General features: G+C 43.2%; 1 protein-coding gene and 1 long non-coding RNA gene across 8 annotated transcripts in view; one reads left to right on the forward strand and one right to left on the reverse strand.

Moving 5' to 3' along the window:
- ZNF638 (zinc finger protein 638) overlaps window positions 1–27835 on the reverse strand; it is a 109714-nt gene that overhangs the window by 57039 nt on the left and 24840 nt on the right. For 4 of the 7 annotated variants that reach the window (XM_039539246.1, XM_039539245.1, XM_039539241.1 and 1 more), the window contains exons 3-4: window positions 5703–7326; window positions 4137–4157 (exon numbers count right to left, since the gene is read on the reverse strand). In XM_039539246.1, the coding sequence (XP_039395180.1) occupies window positions 4137–4157; window positions 5703–7326 (1645 nt within the window). Of the gene's footprint in view, window positions 1–4136; window positions 4158–5702; window positions 7327–8055; window positions 8216–17341; window positions 17478–27835 lie in introns of those variants that run through there. The other 3 variants (XM_039539248.1, XM_039539247.1, XM_039539243.1) reach the window with 3 other exon arrangements.
- On the forward strand, window positions 17494–27757 carry LOC120405609. Its single transcript, XR_005598719.1, has 3 exons — window positions 17494–17632; window positions 18213–18333; window positions 27633–27757. It is a non-coding gene; the product is annotated as an uncharacterized LOC120405609 (long non-coding RNA).

Here is a 27835-nt window from a genome sequence, read left to right on the forward strand (position 1 = left end):
CTTCTGCTACCTCAGATTTCTAGCCAGAGGGCTGGGGAGGGAGGAAAACTATTGGACACCAGAGGTTGCACTGAGCAGACTCCTCAAAAGTGGATGTGCTTGTCCTGGCTTGTTGCTCCAAAGCTCTGTAGTAAAGTTATTTTACTGGAAGGATGTACGTGACATACATTGAATAATAAAACTAAAGAACTGTATAACGGCAATGTGTGTGTGTTCATTGTTGGGAAAAGGTGTATGACTGAAGAGTGGAAGTTTCCTTTGTAGGTTAAAAGCAGCCAAGAAGGGGAGAAGGAAAAAGAACAAAACAAAAAAGACACTGGCCCCATTCAAGGACACTGCTCACAGTTAAGACTTGGCTGACAACCAAGAAAAGGGGGGGGCTTGAATGTGCCCAAGCAGCTGTAAAATCTGCAAAACACTGCCAGGCATTAATGAAATGTGTTAGGTAAAAGAAGCGCTACTCAAAGACCCTAGCAGCCCTGCCACTCCTTGGAACCAGAAGACTGGATCTATGCAAAGGTCCACCACAACAAAAGACTGCTTTGGCTACATGCTGGAAAGGCCCTTACCAAGTCCGGCTGACTACCAACACCACTGTGAAGTGCCAAGGACTGACTGCCTGGACCCTGCTTCTCACTGCAAAAAGGACCCTCCACCTCGAGATAATTCCACTTCTACTATTGATCAGCCTGTCTCTCCTTCTCGTATTTCTTTTCCTCCTTCTGAACAATAGGAGAAAAGGACAAGGTGATGTGCTGGTAACCTCTCCCTTGTCCATATACAGAGCTAACCTGCATTCAGTATTTGCTACAGAAACCAAAGCACTACAGGGTGATGTGCTGGTAACCTGTCCCCTGTATGATGCTGAGCCATGATTGCTTCAGGAAAGAAGGAATACTCGCTCTGCTGAAATTGCCAAAGTCCGACAATTCCTGACTACAAAGGGCATTAAGAACTGACCCTGGTGAAGAAACAAATAATTATACATTGGCAGGAAGAAACTTGTGGGATCCATGCTTGGGAAGGTGGTATTGATTGGATTTTGGGGTTTATAGTACCTTCAGCATGTATTACCCTCCCTAATTGGATTTTAAATGACAAATACCAAAGGCACCTTGTTGCCACTGCCCCCACCTTTTCCTCCATTATACCATTACCCCTGTAACACATCCAAATACAGACAATGCCATACATCTGATAAAACCCAATGGCCAAGGCCTTCACATCTAAGTGATTTATTGAAATTTTGTTCAGAAAACCTATTTTAAGGTTCAGAATAGTTCAGATGAGAGAACAATTGAATGGAAAACAAATGGATCAGTGGAAATGTATGATATCACTACAGATGAACCCCAAGAATCAGAAATTGAGATTAGTGGTTTCTATAATGAGGTAGAAATGATGGCTGTTCCTGGAGTTTGTAAAATGTTAGATGGAAGAGGCCCTTATTGTTATCTGATCACTCAGTTAGTGAATAACCAAACATATACCCAAAGAGTTTGTTTTGTCACTGGAAATTTTATCTGTACTGAAATAATTCCAGTAATTACCATATTGCAATGTACCCCTTCCTATGCTATTAATGTTAATGCCTTTTGGAAATACATGAAAGTGTTTAGTCAATAGATGTGGCATTGTACTTCACCAAAGAGAGATGTGTTAGGATATCGATGGACTGTGATTAATACTACACTAGGGATTATAAAATTCACACTGCCCTTATCCAGCTTTCAGGTCACTTCTACCCATCCTAATTTGTTCCAAAGGGCTGCCATTAGATTAGCACAGCAAAGAGGCTAGGGTTCCTCTAGAAAGAAGAGGGCACTTAGCTGGAACCCTATGGGATGGGGCCAATAGTGCAGCAGCAATTTGGAATATTTATAGAAACCAAGAACATGAAGAGAAATTAGGACAATCAGAGAAAGCCACTGGCCTTATGACTGGTGCGAAGCTAACCCAAGTATAGGCTGGAGTTGGTGAGTTACATGTTATTTCCGCCCTTAGTTCTATGACCCAGAAGTTTTAACAGAGATGGTACCGAATATCACTGAGGCTGAGAAGGCATTGCAGTGGGATCTGGCTTGCTCAGAACCCAAGATTTCCGGAATGACCAGCTAATGGCCATTCGGCGTGATCTCGAGCATGAGGCATGGCCCACTGCCCTTACAGACACTTTAGGAGTACCATCTGATCTGTGGCTATGGAGACATACTTGGAGATTTTCTGGGTGAAAGTGCAGATGTTCCCAGTGCTCCTTCCAAGCATATGGGCCAGTAGGAGGGGTGTGGGCTCCCACATACCAAATCCTGCCGGGTCCACGGGGAGGATGCATGTGGGACTGGATTATTCACCATGACATCTGGGAGATTAGACCACCTGGTATGACTAATCTATTTTTTGCAAAGTAATGCACATTGGAAAACATAATCCCAACTCTACATCTAAAATGATGGGATCTAAATTAGCTATTACCACTCAAGAAAGAGATCTTGGAGTCATTGTGGATAGTTCTCTGAAAACATCCACTCAATGTGAAGCAGCAGTCAAAAAAAGCGAACAGAATGTTGGGCATCATCAAGAAAGGGATAGATAAGTCAGAAAATATCATATTGTCTCTATATAAATCCATGGTACACCCACATCTTGAATACTGCATGCAGATGTGGTCAACCCATCTCAAAAAAATATATATTGGAATTGGGAAAGGTTCAGAAAAGGACAACAAAAATTATTAGGAGTATGGAATGGCTGCCATATGAGGAGAGATTAATAAGACTGGGACTTTTCAGCTTAGAAAAGAGGACTAAAGGGGGAATATGACTGAAGTCTATAAAATCATGACTGGTTTGGAGAAAGTAAATAAGGAAGCGTTATTTACTCCTTCTCATAGCACAGGAACTAGGGGTTACCAAGTGAAATTAATAGGCAGCCGGATTAAAACAAACAAAAGGAAGTATTTTTTCACACAATGCACAGTCAACCTGTGGTGTGAAGGCCAAGATGGTAACAGGGTTCAAAAAAGAACTAGATAAATTCATGGAGGATAGGTCCATCAATGGCTATTAGCTAGGATGGGCAGGGATGGAGTCCCTAACCTCTCTGTTTGCCAGAAGCTGGGCATGGGCAACAGGGGATGGATCACTTGATGATTACCTGTTCTGTTCATTCTCTCTGGGGCACCTGGCATTGGCCACTGTCAGAAGACAGGATACTGGGCTAGATGGAAATTTGGTCTGACCCAGTATGGCCATTCCTACATTCTTAGATCCTGTCCAAATTGTGCTTCCTTAACATAATGTTACCTCAGCATACATGTTATTCTTCAGTTCCTGTCCAAGATCATGTGTAAGGTTACTACTGCTGGTGATACAGTGGTTGCTGCACCAAACTCCTAAGGTAACTAAGTTTCAGCGGGGAGAAAAAACAGACTCCTATGTATGTTTAAGTTTATAATTCTGTATAATACTGACAGCTGCTTTACGTAGCATCCTTTGCTAACAATCACCACTAATAATTTGAACTTGAAATTCAGCTGTCTTCCTAGCAATAATGAAACTAGTCTGCATCCTCTTTGACATACACCTCTACCCCAATATAACATGACCCGATACAACACAAATTCGGATAGAACGCGGTAAAGCAGAACTCCAGGGGGGCGGGGCTGCGCGCTCCAGCTGATCAAAGCAAGTTCGATATAACGTGGGTTTTGACTCCTGAGGACAGCGTTATATTGGGGTACAGGTGTATATTTCCCAACTTCAGAAGAAACTGAGTTGATGGGGATTTTCCCCACTTTGCCATTTCTCTCATCCTCTTCATAGTTCATTATATATCTTTATTTGTTATCATCACTGCTTGCTTGCCGTTCTCCTTTTAGACTGTCTCAAGCTTTTCCTATTTGCCATTTTATAAAGTCACAGTTTGCACCTTGGAGAGTCTGAATCAATTGCTCTGCAAAGTTGTAGCATACCCAAGCTTACAAAAGATTTTAAAAAATTGACCTAAAAGCAAAACATCTGAAGATACAGTTCTACTTTCAGGTACAAAAAAGCTTTCAATCATATACTTGTCTTTTCAGCATAACATTTATCATGAGTTCAAAGAGGACAATAAGATGGATGCATAGAAATCTTTACCTTGAAATCTTTCAATTGTAACTGAAATACAAAAAAACAGATGTTTTACTTGAAAAAACAGACTAGAAAGCTGAAACCAAAAGTAATATTTGGATTCATGAACTCTTTGAAATACATATGTATAGATTAAAAGAAAGATCTTCGTTCTTTGCTTTTAAAATCTGATTCCTCCCCACCCTTTGTATCTTTGTTTTTCAAAAAAAAGGCTATTCAAGAATATTCTGGTTGTTTATCAACATTTTCTTCTAAGTCAGATTAATGAATTGTGAGAAATTCTCAACTGTCCACTCAGCAGCAACACACGTACATTAAATAAGGTTGCAGAATATTCAGGTTAAAAGAACTATTATCTCCAGTCAATACTTGCAGTATAAATATTTACTTGAATTTAAAAGGGACAAGCGAGCTAGATACCAAGTAGTTCATATCCAAGAGAATCAGCTACATCTTACTTTAGAAAAGAAAATCACTAATTACGAACCCAGATTTGTTACCACATTCAGCATTAAGTAACATTTTATTTTAATCAGAACCCCAATTTATTTTTTTTAAGTTTTAACTATTTAACAGAATAAAAACCTATACATACTAAAACTAGAAGCACTGAAGCCCATTAAAAAAAGGTATTTAAAATACACTTGTACTCCCACAAGTACAGAAGCTTCTCTTGATTGTCCTCAACCCCATTTACTCCTCTTTAAAACAAGGCAGTAGTAGTGCACCCGGAAATTCTGTCGACGCTTTTCCCAGGTTTTTCAAACTTTTGGTAACACAGTTTAGGCAAATTTAAATATATGAAAACCATGCTGAATTATTTTGCAAGTAGTTTCAAATAAAAATGACTTTCACCCAGTTTGTTTTTTTTTTAATTACTCCCAACATCCTTTCATTTACTCCCCAAGGTCTTCTCCTCCTAGAATAATCTTCTTTCCCCATACTCCCAAACTCCTTGAAGATTATTTTAAATATTGAAATGGTCTTTAGTTTCAGAATTGAGACCCCAGTTAGATAAATGAAAGCAGTTATCACTCTGAATGTGAATTGGTGCAACATGGTCTTACTAGAGACGGAAGAATAGCTCTGAGAGGTGTTCTTTGCAACCACTCAGACTGCTTTTAAAAAAAAAAAATCATTGGGGGGGAGGGGGAAGAGACAAAAGAGACAATATGAAAATCTATCCTAAAACTCTGCTATTGTATGGAAATTGCTGTGTGTGTTTCTAGTGGCCTAGTTATGAGGTGTTAATGAAAAGAATTGTTATTTCTCTGCCAAATATAATATTTAAAAAAACCAATGCAAAAAGACCTAAGAGCCTTAATATTGATGTAAAGAACATTTATGTGTCTATATAGTCATAAGAGCAACAGGCTAGCCAGTGAAGTTATATAGGTGACTGCCAGTATTAATATTTCTAATCTTTTAAAACCCACAGATCAGGAATCATACTGGAGCACAATATGCACAAGTCTCCACAAGTCATCTAATGCATAGTAAAAAACTACTGATAAGGTAACATGTAACCATGTTGGATACAAGTTTGTACAGTAATCTTTGAAAAACACTCACCTTCATATGAGTGCATTCCATGTTACACAGAGAACACATATGCGGAAATATCCTTGGAGATGTAGCATAGTAGTCATTCATCATAGATGGAGTCGGCAGTCTCTTTACCTTCTGGGCAGCAGCCTGTGAAAACACTGGAAGCCAAGAGGCTTTCACAATTCCAAAAGGAGACTTAATAGGGGCTTCAACTTGTGTCTGGAAGTTCTTCTGACCTGAGCCAATCTGTGCATTAGACTGATTAGTCCCAGATTCATGCTGAATCCTTTCATGATGTCTTACAGCTGCAAGAAGTTCAGCTGAAAAGGGTGGATGGCTGATAGGTGGCATCACAGGTTGGGCCATAGGTGGCTGGGTCAAAGACTGCTGAACAATGGGTGTCATCACAGATTGGGGCATAGACGGCATAACAGGTGGCATCATAGGCGGCATCGCAGGCTGGCTCATAGGTGGCATCATAGGCGGCATCCCAGGCTGGCTCATAGGTGGCATCATAGGCGACATCCCAGGCTGGCTCATAGGTTTCACCATTGGGAGTCCTGTAGGTGTCATACATAACCCTGGCACCTTGCCTGTAGCATCAACTGGAAAAAATGACCGAGTATTGGATGAATCACTATGGAAACCCATCTGTTTCATTAATTCCTCAACTGGAAACATCGGGTTACATGTTACATTGGATGATTGAACTGAAATAGTTTGCTGCGGTTGAAATTCTTTCCTGTTCTCTTCAGCTGGTTCTTCAGGATTGTACACACGCACCTCAAGAGGATCTTCAGTGTATCCATACCTGCTTGTGTGCCCATAATCAATCACTTTGCTCTTAACAGTTGAACCACCTGTTCCACCAACTGTTTCTTTTTCTCTGCTCTGAGAATGTAAATTGGGTAACTGATGACCCATTTTACGCATTCGTATATCCCTCAAAATTAGTGGCATGTTTTCAGGTGTTAACTGATCATCTGGGTAGCGACTGAGTTCTTCCAGATCTTCATTAGATAATCCAAAACTTGCTAAAATACTTGATGCACTCTCTGTTGTATAACGACTCTGGACATTTGTATTCTGCTCTGTGATCCGGGTTGACACAGGGTGCTTTCGGCTTGTGTTTCCAGTTGGACACGGATTGTTATCCCAACGTGAAGTACGAACCTTTTCCTTTTGCTCTTCCTGTAAGTTTGCCATCTCCTTTGCTTGCCTTGGATCAGTTCGGTGTTGAGTTACCTGAACATTAGTTCTTCGTGATCCTGTCCGCTGTAAATTTTCATGTCCTCCATATCTTTGTGAAATTCCTTGAGGTGTTCCAGGTGCAGGCTTTCTTTGAAGACCTCCTATGCCACCTCCCCTAAAAGCTCCTGGAGGTTTTGAGCCAGATGGGTTAGGTGCTCTTGGCCTCTGATGCAAGTTTCCTCTGGGATTAAACATGGCGATTTTCAGGAATGCCTGATTTAACAAAGCATAAGGTGGTGTAGAATTGTTTGAGGCAGCTGATGTTAACTGCTGAAGAGCCAACTGCGTCTTAATTTGAGCAAGCTGTAAAGGAGGAGGGCCCAACAGAAGTGGACTTACAATGCCAAGGTTCAGGGAATTCACAAATGGTGCGAAACTTTCCAAGAACAACACAAAGCTGAAAGTTAAAACACAAATATTGTATTATTTTCTTTTCAACTACTTTGTGCAGTGGATTCCACAATGCAAGCAAAACATTTTTAAAAAAAGTCTTGAAGCAGTATTTTAATGTCAATTTAAAATATACACATACACACACACACATTAGAAGGTAGAGTTCTGTGAACAACAAAGTCAAATCTCTTGCTGTAAGACTTCTCATCTATTCCACTGGGCAATTTGTAGTTAAGTGTATTTTGCCAAACACCCATGATTATTATGTTTTACATGAGACAGAAAGATATCCGGCAGTTGTCTTCTCCTCAGCAGCATCTTCTGAACAATGAGTTTTAGATCTTCAAAGAAACCTCTTCAAAGCCACTGTAAATTACCTCACAAAACATGAGCAAATTTTAAAATCCTTTACAAAACACAGGAAAATGTATGTTACATCCAAATATATTCTGTTAAGAAAATTATTAATTACAAAACTACTGGAAAGAAATATAATTGTAAAGGAGAACCTTATTCATGTAGGGTACATTTTTTTTTTAAACAAGGATCAATTCACCCATGAAGTATAATGCTCTTATCTGGGAGTAGTTACACAGGTTTTCATTGTGAATACCAGTGTAACTGTTCCCGTGATTAAGGTACTATACCAAAACCCTATTTAAGGGATGCAACAAGTGAATATTTGTATTCTGTGTTCAGAAAATTTCAGTAAGAACCTGCACTGATTGTGTACCTGTACAAATAAAGACCATCTCACTCATCTCAAAGCTGAGGCTACTTAAGGCAAGAGCAAAAAAAATAGCACGACAATGGACTCTTCTTTCTGAACAGTAAGCTTTTTCAATTCCAGATGAAGGCACAGACAAATGAATCCTTCAAGATGACAGAGGCACCTACGAATAAGGATAGAGTACAGTCAAAAGTTGCCCAAACTAACCAAAAAATGAACAGCTGCAACTTGGCTCACATTCTTGGGAATAAGGAGTTACAAAATTTGAGAGGTCTTTTGAAGCTTGGAGTCTGAATTGCACAGTTCTGCCTGTACTTACTTACAAGTACATCAACTAGACTACAACTTCCTGAAAGTGGTTGTTTTGTTAGTTTCATTTTTCTGAAGTAGTTTAGGTTTCAGCATGAGGTTTTATAGAAGAAATCTCATTGAGAATCCTTCTAAAATATAGCCTGTAACTTCCTTTCCAGTCATTCTCAACTTTCCAAACCAAAACTTCTTTAACAGAGTTGATGTACTGTACTTGTCTCACCACAGCTAAATCCATAGCTGGTTTGAAGTTTAAAAGCATCATGTTTGAGTTAAGCAAAACAAAAACGTTTGAGTAGTCTTTATGTCAGACAGGCAAAGGAAATGAAGAGCTCATCTTTAGGATATAAAAGAAGGAGCTAGCAAACAGGAACAGCTAACAGGAGAGTTTTGTGAGGGAGTTCTCCAGGTGAAGGAGGAGCGATTAGGTTACCCTTGGGGTAAGTTTGTTGTCTGTAGTGTCTGTGTTTGTGGTGTACATGCTGCCTGACTGAAATATACCCTGTGGTCTGTTTGTTTGGGGGACCATGTTTGTGCTGAGCTTAGTGACCTGCTAGGCAAGGCTGAGAACTTCTTAAGTAGGCTTTGATCCCTAAGCCCTTTAGCACCCATCACCAGGGAGAGGGGCTACTCAGGAAGACCAGAGCTTTAAAAAGCCCCCTGCTAAGCAACCAGAGGAGCTAGGGAACAGGAGAGGCTAACAGGGTAGTTTTGGGAGGGAGTTCTCCAGAGGAAGTGTGAGGGGGGCTAGTTAACATTCCTTAAACTTAAAGCCAAAAATAAAACAAAAGAACAACAAATGAACCAGCTTCAGGACTAAAAAGAGAATGTAGGCAGAAGTCAAGCAACAGAGTGGGGGCTATCCAGTTTATTGCACCCAATGCAGAATGTCCGATTACCTGCCCTATGGGCAGGTGGTGTATGTGTGCATTTGGTGCAAGGAGCTCCTGGCCCTCAGAGACCATGTACAGGCTTTGGAGACCAGAGTGGCTGAAATGTAGGAGCTAAGTGAGATAGAGAGGTACATAGATGAGACTTTCTGGGACACAGTAGAACGGTCCCACCCCCAGTCTGACAGCCTCTGTGCTGCTGAGGAGGATGAAAGTCTCAGGGAAGGAGAACATCGAACTGGAACAGAGGGAAATGATCCCATAGTTAGGACTCTCCCTCCAGATGTTGTTGTGGTATAGAATCATAGAACTGGAAGGGACCTTGAGAGGTCATCTAGTCCAGTCCCCTGCACGCAGGGCAGGACTAAGTATTTTCTAGAGTAGACCATCCCTGCAAGGTGTTTGTCCAACCTGCTCTTAAAAATCCCCGATGGAGATTCCACAACCTCCCATGGCAATTTATTCCAGTGCTTAGCCACCCTGACAGTTAGGAAGTTTTTCCTAATATCCAACCTAAACTGCCCTTGCTGCAATTTAAACCCATTGCTCTTGTCCTATCCTCAGTAGTTAAGAACAACTTTTCTCCCTCCTCCTTGCAACAACCTTTTATGTACTTGAAAACTGTTATGTCCCCCGTCTTCTCTTTTCCAAACTAAACAAACCCAGTTTTTTCAAATCTTCCTTCATAGGTCATGTTTGCTAGACCTTTCATCATTTTTGTTGCTCTTCTCTGGATTTCCTCCAATTTTTCCATGTTTCCTGAAATGTGTGGTGCCCAGAACAAGATACAATACTCCAGGTGAGGCCTAATCAGCGCGGAGTAGAGCAGAAGAATTACTTCTCGTGTCTTCCTTACAACACTCCTGCTAATACATCCCAGAATGATGTTTGGTTTTTTGGGGGTTTTTTTTGGCAAGTGTTACACTGTTGACTCATCTTTAGCTTGTGATCTACTATGACCCCCAGATCCCTTTCCGCAGTACTCCTTCCTAGGCAGTCATTTTCCATTTTGTATGTGTGCAACTGATTGTTCCTTCCTAAGTGGAGTACTGTGCAATTGTCCTTATTGAATTTCATCTTATTTACTTCAGACCATTTCTCCAGGTTCTCTTGCTGAGGATGCCTCTCCGGGGGAAGGAACTCCAATTATTGGGAAGAGACACGTAATAGTTATGGGGGATTCGATCATTAGAAACACAGTCAGGTTTGCAATGACCGGGAGAACCACATGGTTACTTGCCTGCCTGGTACAAAGTTCGCAGATCTTGTGAGCTATCTAGATAGTCTTATGTGTAGTGCTGGGGAGGAGCTGGTGGTCGTGGTACATGTAGGTACCAGTGACAAAAGGAAGGATAGGTGAGAGGTCCTGGAGGCCAAATGCAGGCAGCTAGGTAAGAGATTGAAGTCTAGGATCTCCATGGTAGCATTCTCTGAAATGCTTCCAGTTCCACAAGCAGGGTCAGTTAGACAGGCAGAACTGCAGGGTCTCAATGCGTGCAGGGAGGAGGGGTTTAGATTTATTAGGAACTGGGGCAACTTTTGGGAAAGGGGGAGCCTATACAGGAAGGATGGGCTCCACCTAAACCAAAATGGAACCAGATCGCTGGCACTTAAAATTAAAAAGGCTGTAGAGCAGTTTTTAAACTAAGGGCTGGGGGAAAGCCGACAGATATAGAGGAGCATGTGGTTTGGACAGAGACATCCCTTAGGGGAGGATCTATTAATGGAAAGTCTCTATATCCTAGTAAGGAGGAGAGGGTAGATGATAAAATAAGCGTAGGATCTGATGAGAAACAGTCAAATGAAAAAGAGGCCCATTCAATTACGTCATGTAATGGGAAACAGCTAAAAAGTGACAAGTTTTTAAAGTGCTTATATACAAATGCTAAAAATCTAAATAAGATGGGTGAAATAGAGTGCCCCAAACAGCGAGGTATGTCCTGGGCCTCGCCCCCATCCAGCCCCCAGAACACCCACCCCCATCCAACCCTCCCTGCTCTCCATCCGACTGCCCCACCAAGATGCCCATCCCCTATCCAATCCCCCCTGCTCCTCACCACCTGACCCTCCCGGGACTCTCACTCCAATCTCCCTGCTCTACGTTACCTGTGGGGTTGGGGAAAGGGGGGCTCAGTCCTTTCCCTGTGCATTTCCCCTGCTCGTTTGGCTGCTCTCCCTAGCAGTCAGGCAGGGCTCACTTTCTGTCTGGGCTTGGCTGCTGGGGACAGGGGCCAAGCAGACTGGGGGTGGAGGGGGCCCCTGGCTTGCTCTGCCCCTGTCTCCGGCAGCAGGGACTAGGCCCCTTGACTGCACCCCTGCAACTCCCCACTTCCCCCCCCCCGAACTCCCCCTGCTCCCTTCCCATGCCACCATGGAGCAGCAGGTCTGGAGGCGCTATAGCCATGCCGTCTGGCCGGAGCTGCAACCATGCTGCGCAGGTGCTGGGGGAACTGTGACTGCGAGGGAGGCGGGGGAGCAGAAGTGGAAGGGGCCAGCCTTCGCCCTCCCTCGGCTGGCTCCTGCACAAGCCTCTCCTGACCCCACTCCCTGGCAGGAGCTCAGGGGCCACAGAGAAGAGGCCTACAGGCCATAGTTTGCCCCACTGTGGTCTAGAAGATACCATCAGAGATGCTTAGTTTTGCAGTTCTCAAACTGTGGATTTGTTTCTCCAGAGATAACATACTTGTTAACAGCAAAAATGTTTTAAATAAATAAATATATAGAGGTGAGAAATAACAGACCTCAACCCTATTTGTCCCTCTGCAAATTTGTGTACACAGAGTCACTCCCTTACCTCTCCCTAAAAGTGCAAAGTTCCAAAAACTTCAATGAATAGAAGATTGTTGGGGGCGGACTACATCTGGACAAGGGGGAGAAGTCTGGAGATAAATGTGAGACGGGAGAGACAGGCAGGAGAAACAAAAGGGAAACTGTTTGAGCAGCATACTCCAGAAGTCTTGAGTTCTTTCTGAGTGTAGCCCTCATTGATTTGAGATCTACATGCCACCCTCTCACTAGAAGGGAAAACCTATAATGGCAGCAGGCCATAAGAGAGACTCAGTTTGGGAATATTTTAATTAAGTTCCTCTACCTGTGGGTAAGACAGGCATGCATGCAAAATGCAAACAGTGCAACGAAGAAATGCCAGGCCTGGTTGCCTCAATGAAACAACGTCATTAGAAGTGTTCCTTCTCAGGAGGAAGCTGCGTTGAAGATGATGAAAGGCACATATCTGAACATGCAGGATCTTCAGGTTGGTAAAAAAATTTATTTCATACTTCTTTCTTAAGGACTGCCTGTCTTCCTTCTGGACTATTCTTGAATTCTCATGTTTGAGCAAAAAATATAGTTGTTACTCTATGGTACTATCATTTTAGATGCAGTTGTGATAAAAATGAATACAGTAGCTGAAACAGGCAGATCTTCCTTTTACAATTTCACCTTTTAAGTAGTACTGACTGTCAGTGAATGCAATGAGTAATACTAAATGAGCAGTATGGTAATAATAATTAAATAACTGCACTGATTTATTTTGTTTAGGAGAATCCATCCTCAACATACAGGATTCTGAAGACTATCCACCTTCAAGATCACCATCATTTTCTGTAGTTTCAGAGTCGTCTGCCAATGATAGTGTTTCAGTCACATCATGTATGTCACATAGCTACAAAAATTCTCCTTTCCGTATGATTGAGAACCCACACTTCATTAACATGGCTCAGTCATTAAGATCAGGATACAGTCCACCCAACAGAGCAGATGTCGCAGGCAAATTGCTGGATAAATGAAAGAGAATTGAGCAGTATGCAAAAGGTTTAGAGGGTGAAATTGTTAACCTAAGTCTCGATGGGTGGAGCAGTGTCCACAATGATCCTGTTGTATGTGCTTGTGTCACAACAGAAGAAGGGACTGTCTTCCCTACAGAAGCAATTGATACATCAGGAAATGCACACACAGCAGAATACTTATAAGAAATTGCAGTAAAAGCTATAACAAACTCTGAACAAAAATTCAAATGTCTAGTAGGCAGCTTGATCACAGACAATGCTACAAATGTATCCAAGATGAGAAGAAATTTAGAAGAGAGTGAAGAGTCCCAAGCTAATAACATAGGGTTGCAGGGCTCATTTGACACACCTCCTAGCCAAAGACTTCAGTGTTCCAGAAATAAAGGCTAATGTTGTTGAAATTACATGCTATACCTGTTACGGAAGTATTTTGCACCTTTGACTAGCGATTTAAATCAATTTGATTTAAGTTCCTCTACCTCCACTCTGCTAATTATTAGTGATTATACCACAGGAGGCCCACATTTTTCCTGTATTCCAGGGAAGGAATTCAGTGACAAAATTAACCTAACTCATTCCCAGGAATGAAAGGAAACAAAACACAATGACAAGACATGTATTTCAGAAAGCTTGAATTCAGTGATTGCACCTAAGTAGCATATACATTGCTCAAAGTTAAATCTAGTCAAATATTGACATAAACAATATATCTGATTATTAAACTGAATACATAAACTCAGCACTCCAAACTACCGGCAGATAATGTGACGTTAACATTAGATACTTATGAGACATGAGATTGCTGAAAGTGACATTTAACAAAACATATCCATCCCCAGATGAGAAAGCATTTTAAGAAACCTTAGAGACTAACAAATTTATTTGAGCATAAGCTTTCATGGGCTACAGCCCACTTCATCAGATGCATGCAGTGGAAAATACAGTAGGAAGATATATATATATATATACACACACACACACACACACACACACAGAGAGAGAGAGAGAGAACATGAAACAATGGGTGTTACCATACACACTAACGAGAGTGATTAGTTAAGATGTGCTATTACCAGCAGGAGAGAAAAAAAACTTCTTGTAGTGGTAATCAAAATGATCCATTTGCAGCAGTTGATAAGAAGTTGGGGGGAGGGAATAAACATGGGGAAATAGTTAATACTAGTTAAACCAAGTAAAACTATTTCCCTCCCACACCCCCGCCACAAGTACTCCTGTTCTTTCTGAAGATACAGACTAACACGGCTGCTACTCTGAAACCTGTCATTTTAAGAAAGCACAACTAAAATTTCTGAAATATGACTAGAACTTGATATGTAATTAGTAATATGCTACTCACTTGAAACCTTTTGAAACTGCTATTTGAGTTCAACACAGCAAGCTGTTATAGAGCTGCACATTAGCAAAAATCAATTAGCAAACAGTACTGAAAGTGGGGAAAAAAGCTTTAGTGTAGGGGTTCTCAAACAGGGGGTCGTGAGGTCATTATGTGGGGGGTCACGAGCTGTCAACCTCCACCCCAAACCCCGCTTGCCTCCAGCATTTATAATGGTGTTAAATATATTACAAAATGTGTTTAATTTATTGGAGGGGGGGGGGTCACACACAGAGGCTTGCTATGTGAAAGGTCGCCAGTAAAAAAAGTTTGAGACCCACTGCTTTAGTGTATCCTTAAAACAATTTTTACTATTAGTTATAGACCTATGTGCTTTTCAAAGCCTTTGTTTCCCCTCTGCTAATGTTAAGAAAAGCCCCAATCCTGCTAATTGTTCCATGTGGGCAGACTTCTGTACATTTGCAGCACCCCACTGAATTCCATGGGTCACTGCATACATGCAAAGATCTGCCCACATGGAACAACATGCAGGATCAGGGCCTAAGCGAGCTGGAGAAAAAGCAATAGCAACACTAATGCTTCCCATCTTAAATATCATGCTTTTAATTATTTTAAAAAACAAGACACCAGCATTTGGCAGAGGAAGGTTTTAATTTGCTGGCACAGAGTGATAAAGATTCAGTATTAATCAAACTTCAGTTCCCCTTAAACTTGAGATGGCCACAAAAACCTGAGATCTTGACTTGCAGAAGAGCTCTGAACTTGACAAAAATCTTTCAAGAGATGAAAGTTCTTTGAAAGACACTGAACATAACCATAAGTCAAGTAGACTGTAGGCTCCTATCAAGATACTTTGGAAATGAAGAACAGGGGAAGAGGAAGCCAGTAGTGTTGAATCCATCCACTAACCCCCTAATGCAGTGGTCCCCAAATGTTTTCTGTCACCCCGCTCTCATCAGTTATGAAATCTCTCCATGTCCCCTCAGAGGCCAGGGGCTGGGTGGTGCTCCCTTCCTGCCCCCTGTGGGGGCTGGCCTGGGCGCTGTCTTGCCCCCCAGAAACACTCCTCTGCACCCCCCACCATTTGAGGACCAATGCTAATAAAACCAAATCTACCTCTCCGCTCCCCCCACCCACCCCCAACCAATGCAGGATTGTTCCTAGTTAGCTCTTGCTGACACATTTTTGAAAATATGAACAGATTGGTCACTTTGGGGAATGGTTTCTTCTAGAGGGAGAAAAAAAATCTAATCCCAACAAATATGTCCCTTTAAGACCCCACAGACAGGGTAGGTTGATTTGAATAATCAATTTTAATCATGTTTTGCATTTGTACATTTTAGTTATTTTCCTAAAGAAAGGTTGATTCTCATTAGATAGTAATGATTATAATATGTTGATTGACAACTAAAAGAGCCTTTATGCTAAATTTGGTGCTTCCTTTTGCTATCCAGGATACACTGTATCCACACACATTTATTTAGCAATTATATAGATTAACTTTACTAGATTAATTTTTTACTCGCAAATTGTGTCAAACTATAATTGGATGAAATTCAAATTAAATTAAAATGCTTAAATCCAGTATTTTTATTTTATTAAACTACTTTAAATGTGCTGGATACATACAAAAATTGACCAAAACATTTCTGCATTTAAAACGGATTCATTACACAAAGTATTATTAGTGCATTGAACTGATTGCTTATGGTCACCATGTCCTTCAAAAGCAACAAGGAATCCTGTGGCACCTTATAGACTAACAGACGTTTTGCAGCATGAGCTTTTTGGTGTGATACCCTTCTTCTTGAAGAAGAAGTGGGTTCATCCGAAAAGAATTCACCACACCAAAATGCTGCGCTGCATCTGTGCTATATAATATAGGAATGCCACAACTCAGATCCAGAGATCCAGACTACCCCTCTGATACATGTCCTTCAAGATTTTTAGAACTAGTGCCTCTCTCAATTTTTGTTCTTAGATTGAAAGAGGAAAATAAGTTTCTCTCCTTTTTCAACTCCCATCTGGCTTCTTAATGACCGAGTCATTGAACTGAACTGAGTGAATTAACTGGAAGAAAATATTCCCTCTCCATTTACAGAAGAGGCTAGTGCTGCTAAAAGTAATTTACGTCTTCAACAAACTGCACATACTGCTTAATATTATTTTCTTGTATTTAAATTTTCTGAATAAGTTTGAATATATTTAGGACTTAACATAGATAAGCTATTTCAAACTTAGTTGTAAAGGTTTATTTTAATAAAAATCTATATTTAACTTAATTTTTAATCCATATTTTTAATCACTGATTTTTGTTCCCCACTCTGCCCATAGCAGATTTATGGCCCAAGATTTGGAACTTCTAGTCAAACAGAACGTAAGTGCCAAAACAGAAAGCAAACCCCAGACTGAAAGCACACGTGGAAGGTAACCTGAGATAAGTCTGGTCACCGCACAGCTACTAACCCCTTTGGACCAGGCACGAGCCTTCCGTCCTGCACTGCGCTGGCTGCGCTGTGCTACACCAACACCCGCTATTCTTTACCTTGCCTGGCCGGCCGGTGCGCTCGGTGCTGTGCCGTACCCAGCCTACTGGCCCCGAAATGTGCAGGGGAAGGGACGCTTCAGTCCCCGTGCAGCGTTCACAGCGTGCAGCGTTTCAGTCCCCGGCCCCAAGCCCGACTGACCCAGTAACCCTGACCCAGGGCTGGTACCGCCCCCGGCCGCACAGCATTGTGGGCGCGAGACCCTCCCCAACAGCAGCACCCCTAAGGCCGCCCCTCCCCCTCGCCTCTGGGCTCCTCGCTCCGCCCCTTCCCCATCGCCCCCGGGCCGCCATTTTGAGCGTCTCCTCAGCTGCCGCGGCGCCTTCTGCGTCACACAGGAGCTCGGTGGAACCCCGCCGCCGGACTCCCCCCGTACCCGGCCGCATGGTGCGGGCCCCATACCTCTCAGCGGAGTGGCGGAGCCGGGTCGCTCCTTGCTCCGCAGCGGCCTATCGCTCGGCCGCCTTGTCCCACCAGCGCAGCCCAGCTCGGGCGCCCCTCAGTCAGGCAATGGCTGGCGTTACACCGCTGCGCATGCGCACAACTGAACGACTGGAGGGACGCGCGCGTGCATCTAGGAGTAACTCCCCGGCGGCCCGCGAGGGGGTGATCGCGACGCAGCCGCAGAACAGACCCCGCCGAGCGTCTGCGCCATGGCATGCCCAATGCGCTTGCGTCAAGAGGAACGGACAGGTGCGTCCGTCGCCAGCGGCAAGACCTGTGCGCGCACGCACGCGCGGGACTGACCTCGTGCTCGTAAGAGGCGGTTGCTAGCGCAGGCGCACTAGCTTCCTAAGTGCCCCCCATTACACAACAATCTCTCGCGCCCGCTGGACCCTCTCCGGCTCCCTTTTCCCGCGCGTGCGCGCTAATAGCAGAGCCTGAGCGAGTGCAACCCTGGCGCTAACTGCGCAGGCGTGCCCCATCTCACTGCAGGGCATTATGGAACGCAGGTCCCCACTATATAAGGGGACGGCAGGTGGCCTCTCTGGCTGTAAAGGGCTTGGTGGTCTTATGGCAAGCTGGGTCCTGTGGTGGCTGTTGATATAGGCCCTCTGTTTTGCCTGTGCCTTATGTCTCTAGTCCCAACTAGGGACTCCCTTATGCACCCCTTGTAGGGGGGCCTTTGCTGCCTGCAGCTCACTTTCTAGCTCCCTTTGGTCTGGAATAGTTCTCTTTCTCCCTTGGCCCTCCTTCCTTCTTGCTGCCTGCTCCTTGCCCTGTACTTCCAAACCTACCTCTGTCACCCTGCCTCTTTTGTTCCTTCCTCAAGACCCCTCGTCATGCTGAAGCCTAGAAATTCTTCTGGTCTGGAATTCCGGAGCTGCTCCCCGCTGCTTTGTGCCTAGCTGCCAGAGATGATTTTAGAGGCCCCCTTGCTTTCACTCCGAGAGGTGAGATTGTGTTCTCTTCTTTTCCCCCGCGCCCCCAGGCATGGATTGCAATGCTGGTGCAGAGAAAGAGGAGGATGGTAATAGGTAACAGTGCCCCATGTGTAGAGGGCAACTGCTGTTGCTGCAGGATCTCAGAATTCAGCAGTGGTGGTGACTTGGAAGCCTGTCCCTTGACTCTCCTTCTCATGAAAATGATGATAGGTGTGATCTAGAGAGCTGCGACTCTCACCACTGGTGGTGCTAAGAAATTCTTGACTTGGGGCATACCTATGTGCTCCAGACTCTCTCCTTGATTCCCAATAACAATATGACTTCACAAAATCCCTTTGTGTACAGGGAAGACATAAACAAAAGCTCTTTTAAGAACACTCATGTTCTCCTTAAAAAGACCATAATGTCTGCTACCATCCAACCGTACACCAGGCTATTAACCCTACTCCCTCATTATGCTAAACACAATACCCAAATCACAGCACATGAGACAGCAGAGAATAGGATTTCCTAAAACCAGAGCACCCTCCGGAGCACATCCAAGTGTTAAACAGTACTATGGCTTGCTGGCATTGTGGCACACAGCACTGTGCCCAGTGAGCCTCTTTTGTGTTGGTCTAGGCTTCGCATTGGGGGCAGGCAGCACTGTGCTGGCAAACTGATTCCAGAACATAAGAACGGCCGTACCGGGTCAGACCAAAGGTCCATCTAGCCCAGTATCTGTCTACCGACAGTGGCCAATGCCAGGTGCCCCAGAGGGAGTGAACCTAACAGGCAATGATCAAGTGATCTCTCTCCTGCCATCCATCTCCATCCTCTGACGAACAGAGGCTAGGGACAGCATTCCTTACTCATCCTGGCTAATAGCCATTTATGGACTTAGCCACCATGAATTTATCCAGTTCCCTTTTAAACATTGTTATAGTCCTAGCCTTCACAACCTCCTCAGGTAAGGAGTTCCACAAGTTGACTGTGCGCTGTGTGAAGAAGAACTTCCTTTTATTTGTTTTAAGCCTGCTGCCTATTAATTTCATTTGGTGACCCCTAGTTCTTGTATTATGGGAATAAGTAAATAACTTCTCCTTATCCACTTTCTCAACATCACTCATGATTTTATATACCTCTATCATATCCCCCCTTAGTCTTCTCTTTTCCAAGCTGAAGAGTCCTAGCCTCTTTAATCTTCCCTCGTATGGGACCCTCTTCAAACCCCTAATCATTTTAGTTGCCCTTTTCTGAACCTTTTCTAGTGCTAGAATATCTTTTTTGAGGTGAGGAGACCACATCTGTATGCAGAATTCGAGATGCGGGCGTACCATGGATTTATATAAGGGCAATAATATATTCTCAGTCTCATTCTCTATCCCCTTTTTAATGATTCCTAACATCCTGTTTGCTTTTTTGACCGCTTCTGCACACTGCGTGGACATCTTCAGAGAACTATCCACGATGACTCCAAGATCTTTTTCCTGACTCGTTGTAGCTAAATTAGCCCCCATCGTATTGTATGTATAGTTGGGGTTATTTTTTCCAATGTGCGTTACTTTACATTTATCCACGTTAAATTTCATTTCCATTTTGTTGCCCAATCGCTTAGTTTTGTGAGATCTTTTTGAAGTTCTTCACAATCTGCTTTGGTCTTAACTATCTTGAGCAGTTTAGGATCATCTGCAAACTTTGCCACCTCACTCTTTACCCCTTTCTCCAGATCATTTATGAATAAATTGAATAGGATTGGTCCTAGGACTGACCCTTGGGGAACACCACTAGTTACCCCTCTCCATTCTGAGAATTTACCATTAATTCCTACCCTTTGTTCCCTATCTTTTAACCAGTTCTCAATCCATGAAAGGACCTTCCCTTTTATCCCATGACAGCTTAATTTACGTAAGAGCCTTTGGTGAGGGACCTTGTCAAAGGCTTTCTGGAAATCTAAGTACACTATGTCCACCGGATCCCCGTTGTCCACATGTTTGTTGACCCCTTCAAAGAACTCGAATAGATTAGTAAGACACAATTTCCCTTTACAGAAACCATGTTGACTATTGCTCAACAGTTTATGTTTTTCTATGTGTCTGACAATTTTATTCTTAACTATTGTTTCAACTAATTTGCCCGGTACCGACGTTAGACTTACCAGTCTGTAATTGCCGGGATCACCTCTACAGCCCTTTTTAAATATTGGTGTTACATTAGCTAACTTCCATTCATTGGGTACCGAAGCCGATTTAAAGGACAGGTTACAAACCGCAACTTCACATTTGAGTTCTTTCAGAACTGTTGGGTGAATGCCATCTGGTCCCGGTGACTTGTTAATGTTGAGTTTATCAATTAATTCCAAAACCTCCTCTAGTGACACTTCAATCTGTGACAGTTCCTCAGATTTGTCGCCTACAAAAGCCAGCTCAGGTTTGGGAATCTCCCTAACATCCTCAGCCGTGAAGACTAAAGCAAAGAATCCATTTAGTTTCTCCGCAATGACTTTATTATCTTTAAGCGCTCCTTTTGTATTTCGATCATCAAGGGGCCCCACTAGTTGTTTAGCAGGCTTCCTGCTTCTGATGTACTTAAAAAACATTTTGTTATTACCTTTGGAGTTTTTGGCTAGCCGTTCTTCAAACTCCTCTGTGGCTTTTCTTATTACACTCTTGCACTTAAGTTGGCAGTGTTTCTGCTCCTTTCTATTTGCCTCACTAGGATTTGACTTCCACTTTTTAAAGGAAGTCTTTTTATCTCTCACTGCTTCTTTTACATGGTTGTTAAGCCACAGTGGCTCTTTTTTAGTTCTTTTACTGTGTTTCTTAATTTGGGGTATACATTGAAGTTGGGCCTCTATTACGGTGTCTTTAAAAAGGGCCCATGCAGCTTGCAGGGATTTCACTTTAGTCACTGTACCTTTTAACTTTTGTTTAACTAACCCCCTCATTTTTGTATAGTTCCCCCTTTTGAAATTAAATGCCACAGTGTTGGGTTGTTGAGGTGTTCTTCCCACCACAGGGATGTTGAATGCTATTGTATTATGGTCACTATTTCCAAGCAGTCTTGCTATAGTTACCTCTTGGACCAGCTCCTGCGCGCCACTCAGGATTAAATCTAGAGTTGCCTCTCCCCTTGTGGGTTCCCGTACCAGCTGCTCCATGAAGCAGTCATTTACAGTATCGAGAAATTTTATCTCTGCATTTCATCCTGAAGTGAAATGTCCCCAGTCAATATGGGGATAATTGAAATCCCCCACTATTATTGGGTTCTTAATTTTGATAGCCTCTCTAATTTCCCTTAGCATTTCATCATCACTATTACTGTCCTGGTCAGGTGGTCGATAATAGATCCCTAATGTTATATTTTTATTAGAGCTTGAAATTTCTATCCATAGAGATTCTATGGAACATGTGGATTCGCTTAAGATTTTTACTTCATTTGAATCTACATTTTCTTTCACATATAGTGCCACTCCTCCCCCTGCACGACCTGTTCTGTCCTTCCGATATATTTTGTACCCCTAAATGATTGTGTCCCATTGATTGCTCTCAGTCCACCAGGTTTCTGTGATGCCTATTATATCAATATCCTCCTTTATCACAAGGCACTCTAGTTCACCCATCTTATTATTTAGACTTCTAGCATTTGTGTACAAGCACTTTAAAAACTTGTCCCTGTTTATTTGTCTGCCCTTTTCTGATGTGCCAGATTCTTTTTTATGTGATTGTTTATCATCTGATCCAGCCCTTACATTATCCTCTTCCGTCCTCTGCTCCTGACTATAACCTGGAGATTCTCTATCATCAGACTCTCCCCTAAGAAAAGTCTGTATCCGATCCACATGTTCCTCTGCAGCAGTCGGCTTTCCCCCATCTCCTAGTTTAAAAACTGCTCTACAATCTTCTTAATGTTTAGCGCCAGCAGTCTGGTTCCACTTTGGTTTAGGTGGAGCCCATCTCTTCTGTATAGGCTCCCCCCATCCCAGAGGTTTCCCCAGTTCCTAATGAACGTGAACCCCTCCTCTCTACACCATCGTCTCATCCACGCATTGAGACTCTGAAGCTCTGCCTGCCTACCTGGCCCTGCGCGTGGAACTGGGAGCATTTCTGAGAATGCCACCATAGAGGTCCTGGATTTCAGTCTCTTCCCTAGCAGCCTAAATTTGGCTTCCAGGACATCTCTCCTACCCTTCCCTATGTCATTGGTACCTACATGTACCACGACCACCGGCTGCTCCCCAGCACTATACATAAGTCTGTCTAGATGTCTCGAGAGATCTGCAACCTTCGCACCAGGCAGGCAAGTCACCATACGGTTCTCCTGGTCATCACAAACCCAGCTATCTACGTTTCTAATAACCGAATCTCCCATTACTAATACCTGCCTTTTCCTAGAAACTGGAGTTCCCTCCCCTGGAGAGGTAACCTCAGTGCGAGAGGCAACCCCAGCACCATCTGGAAGGAGGGTCCCAACTACGGGAAGGTTTCCCTCTGCTCGCATTGACTGCTCTGCTTCCCTGGGCCTTTCTTCCTCCTCAACAGCGCAGGGGCTGTCTGAGCGGAGGTAGGACAATTCTACAGTGTCCCAGAAGGCCTCATCAGCATACCTCTCTGCTTCTCTTAGCTCCTCCAGTTCCGCCACCCTGGCCTCCAAAGTCCATACATGGTCTCTGAGGGCCAGGAGCTCCTTGCACCGACAGCACACATACGCCACCCGCCCACAGGGCAGGTAATCATACATGCAACACTCAGTGCAATAAACTGGATAGCCCCCACTCTGGACAGTGCTGCCTGCAGAGACTCCAGCTACTCTACCCTGGTATAGTTCTGTCGAAAGCACTTGGGCATGGGAGCCTCTCTTGGCTTTTTAATCTGGCATCAGCCACCTCATACCTGGGTACAGTGCTGTCTGGCAAGTTAGACTGGCACAGAAGTGACTTGCTGTCCTTTAGCCTGCCAAAGATCCCTGATTCAGTCCCTGTGTAGGAGATGTGCAATAGTACAATCCTCCCGTAAAGCTTCTTGCTAACGAGTGCTCAGAGTATTACTACCCAGAGATTTACATCAATAAAGCTTGAAATTTTGGGTTCCTAAACTAGTTCTTGGTGTCAGATACTATTTGAGAGCAGGGAAAGTGCTGTAATAGGTTTTGTCTAGATCAGGGGTCGGCAACCTTTCAGAAGTGCCGAGTCTTCATTTATTCACTCTCATTTAAAGTTTTGTGTGCCAGTAATACATTTTAACGTTTTTAGAAGGTCTCTCTATAAGTCTACAATATATAACTAAACTATTGTAGTATATAAAGTAAATAAGGTTTTTAAAATGTTTAAGAAGCTTAATTTAAAATTAAATTAAAATGCAGAGCCCCTCGGACTGGTGGCCAGGACCTGGGTAGTGTGAGTGCCACTGAAAATCAGCTCACGTGCCGCAGTTTGCCTACTCCTGCTCTAGATCATGGCTATTTTTTCCCTATGTCCATTTAAAAAAAAAAAAACAAAAAGTAAAAACTTTAACATCCTAAATATGGAGCTGCATCTCTCAAATCCTGGATTGAATTACCCCAAAACTGCACCACAAACTAGCCATGGGCCTCCTTCTAGGCCAGTCTGACATTGCATGTTGATTTAGAGCACTTAAAAAATTGGCACTAAGCTGAAAGTCTTTGAGAGTGCATCTAGGGTACCATCTCATAATGAGCCACAAGGAGAGGTGGTACCAGTGCCTCTCACAAGCAACCTCTGCCAGACACTCTTACAGAGTTTCAACCATAGGTGAAAGCTGTCCTCCTCCCTGTGTAACTGTTCCCAGGGCCAGGGGTCTGTGGTACCAGGCATGGCCTGCCTTACCACTGGTGAATCTCACCATCACCCAGAGAGCAGCTGGCATGACTGGCAAAGGGAAACAATACGCCCACCAGGGCGAATATAACCCTGTTATCCTAATCTATATACCCAAAGAAGCTGAGTTAATTTAACCTTAACTCTGGACTGTCCTGGTTTTCAGTGCTTAAATTTAACACCTCTTGGGAGAGAGTTATGTTATGTAGTGTCGTTTGGACTCAATGCTTTTGAGAAAGAAGAGGAGACAAGGGCCCTGCCTGCATGGCGCTTGCACCTGGGAATGTTTTCTGGCTCCCCTTGACAATGCTCTGATATTGTAATGATAGCTTCTATAAAAACACCTTAGTGAGAAGGAGAGGTGGACAGAGTTCAGAGGAGAGCAGGGTTAGGTCAAAAAAATTACAATCTAAAGGCCAAATCCTGCTTCATTTATTAATATGAATACTGCCACTGAAGTCAGTGGAAATATTCACAGACACAAGGAGGATTGGGCCCCATTTGTACTGGGACATAGGGTAAGAAGACATTCTGATTAGGCTGTGTCTATATTTTGAGCATAGTGATACATGCCTAAGAAACAGCACCGATAAAGGAAAATATCTGGGTAAAAGGAGTGTGTGTGTTGGAAGAGCCAGGAGGCACAGACAAAGGGTTTCAACATCATAGTTTAAAAACTCAAAAGGATGCTGCTTTTAAATAGCTTTTTATATTGTACATTTGCAAGTGGTGACTAACCTACACATAGTATCAAGTTTCATAAATACCAATGTCAATTATGGTAACGGTGTATGTTTAGATAGTAAATGACTATCAATGACACTGAATCCCAGCCCCTTATGTGTGCTTCTAATGGAGTTCTTAATCCTTTTTTAATGCAATACTTATTTTAGGGGTTTCCAAACTGTTCCTATCACCTCGGCGCCTGGACATGCTACAGTGTTTCAAAACAAATACAAAATTGGGTCTTAAAATAAAATGCTATATACAGAGCTTGCTACAGAAATAGCTCAGAGGGTTAATAAAAGGGTAACCAGACAGGTAAATCCTATACTGCTCTCTCAGGCTCAAACTCAGGCCCTGGTAGAAAGAAGCTGATTTCCAAGGGCAGGGGATTTCAGATGAAGATGTCCTACCACTGGTCCTAGTGCCCCTGGCCTCTGGAATTAATACAACAAATCAAATTGGACATCAGGATATTGTTGGAGTTTAACAAATAATGAAAAGGAGGCAACTGTTTAGATCACCCAGTCCTAGACCATTTAAGGCTTTACAGATTGTCACCAACACTTGAGCCATACCCAAAAGCTAACATGCAGCCAGTGCACTGCAGAGAGCCCTTGCGATGCAGAACTCTGTGTATGTGTCATATAATCAGACTAAGAGAAACAGTCTGGGAGAGGCTGAGTAGACTTTTCCTTATGCCAGGGAATGTTCATTAATGATCTGGAGGATGGCGTGGACTGCACTTTCAGCAAGTTTGCAGATGACACTAAACTGGGAGGAGTGGTAGATACGCTGGAGGGTAGGGATAGCATACAGAGGGACCTAGACAAATTAGAGGATTGGGCCAAAAGAAACTTGATGGGGTTCAACAAGGACAAGTGCAGAGTCCTGCACTTAGGATGGAAGAATCCCATTCACTGTTACAGACTGGGGACCGAGTGGCTAGGCAGCAGTTCTTCAGAAAAGGACCTGGGGTTACAGTGGACGAGAAGCTGAATATGAGTCAACAGTGTGCCCTTGTTGCCAAGAAGGCTAATGGCATTTTGGGCTGTATAAGTAGGGGCATTGCCAGCAGATGGAGGGACGTGATCATTCCCCTTTATTCAACATTGGTGAGGCCTCATCTGGAGCACTGTGTCCAGTTTTGGGCCCCACACTACACGAAAGATGTGGAAAAATTGGAAAGAGTCCAGCGGAGGGCAACAAAAATGATTAGGGGGCTGAGGCACATGATTTGATAGCTGCTTTCAACTACCTGAAAGGGGGTTCCCAAGAGGATGGCTCTAGCCTGTTCTCAGTGGTACCAGATGACAGAACAAGGAGTAACGGTCTCAAGTTGCAGTGGGGGAGGTTTAGATTGGATATTAGGAAAAACTTTTTCACTAGAAGGGTGGTGAGGCACTGGAATGGGTTACCTAGGGAGGTGGTGGAATCTCCTTCCTTAGAGGTTTTTTAAGGTCAGGCTTGACAAAGCCCTGGCTGGGATGATTTAGTTGGGGCTGGTCCTGCTTTGAGCAGGGGGTTGGACTAGGTGACCATCTGAGGTCCCTTCCAACCCTGATATTATATGATTCTATGTTTCTCCACTGGCTACCCTTTCATTTCTGCCTAGTTTACACTACACAGGCTTTGCTGCTACAGTGCTATAGTATAGCAGCTGAGGCCCTCTAGTGTAGACACACTGTATGCCAACAAGAGGAGTGTTTCTGCCCGTGGAGTGACACACCACCTGCCCAAATGACATTAGCTAAGCTGTACGCAATGCTGTAGCTATGTTGGTCCCAGCATATTAGAGAGACAAGGTGGGTGAGGTAATAGCTTTTATTGGACCAACTTTTGTTGGTGAGAGAGACAAGCTTTCAAGCTTATGAACGCTTGTCTCATCAACAGAAGTTGGTCCAATATTAAGAGAGATTACCTCACACAGCTTGTCCTTCTAATTAGCTAAGCTGACAGAAGCGCTCTTCTGGCAGCACAGCTGCAGCTACACTCGGGGTTTTGCTGCAGAGCGATGTGGTTTTTTTTCACAGCCCTGGCCAATTTAGCTATGCTGACAAAACTGTAGCGCAGACCTGGCTTCAGTAAGATCACCTGGCTAGCAACTTCTCAAATTTCTACAGCCCTTACATTGTAATTGTCACAAGCCCCCAATATTGAGAGCTTACTACAGTGTAATTACTTTCAGCTAGATGGAGTAGAAATGTATTATATAAAGTGCTGTTTAGATTGTCCATCTCTGGGCATTCTGCTGTTTGTTCCCTCTGCTTTCACCAATGTAGTGCTGTCTTGTACTTGATTAGTACATGAACAGCACTGTTTCACTAGTGCAGTACTGTCATCCTGAGTCTGCAGACAGCCTGAAAGGTGTGAACTCCACTCATCACAGTGGCACGGTAATTTGGAGACCTACTGGTTATATATTGAAGTACACGCAAAAAAGGAGAGAGAGGATCATATTATGAAAATCTGCACAAGCATCTTGGTTTTGGTTTCTCAAGGAGGTAGCGCTTGGGAGAATATCACTCATTTCCCATTGCAATTCAAGTTCACTGTAGATTATATTATACTTTGTATGAGAGGATGCTATGTCCATAAAGGATCATTTGTATGATAATTATTTGTATCTACATTCTATATAATACTCTAACAAATTCATAGCTACTTCAGCTTTCCTTATGGCCACTCTGAACTTCCTGACTGCAGCAGGATAAAAACTCAGCTCTTCCTACTCCAAGTGCAACATTTGTTCATCTTTTGCAATTTACAGAACCCCTTCCTCTCCGCCAAATCTAAGTGATCAGGATCAACACAGTGTTTTCCCTTAGAGCTGGCTGAAGTTGGTCTTCCCCCCACCTCCATCAGTATTTTTGAAAACAAGGTTTTGTTGTAAATTGAAAAATGTATAAAAAAAAATCTTGACAAAATTTCAGTTTGAAAGTTTTTTGTTTCATTTTTGTGGGGAAAAAAATC

This window comes from Mauremys reevesii, linkage group 5 (assembly GCF_016161935.1).
Source record: "Mauremys reevesii isolate NIE-2019 linkage group 5, ASM1616193v1, whole genome shotgun sequence".
Classification (NCBI taxonomy): Eukaryota; Metazoa; Chordata; order Testudines; family Geoemydidae; genus Mauremys; species Mauremys reevesii.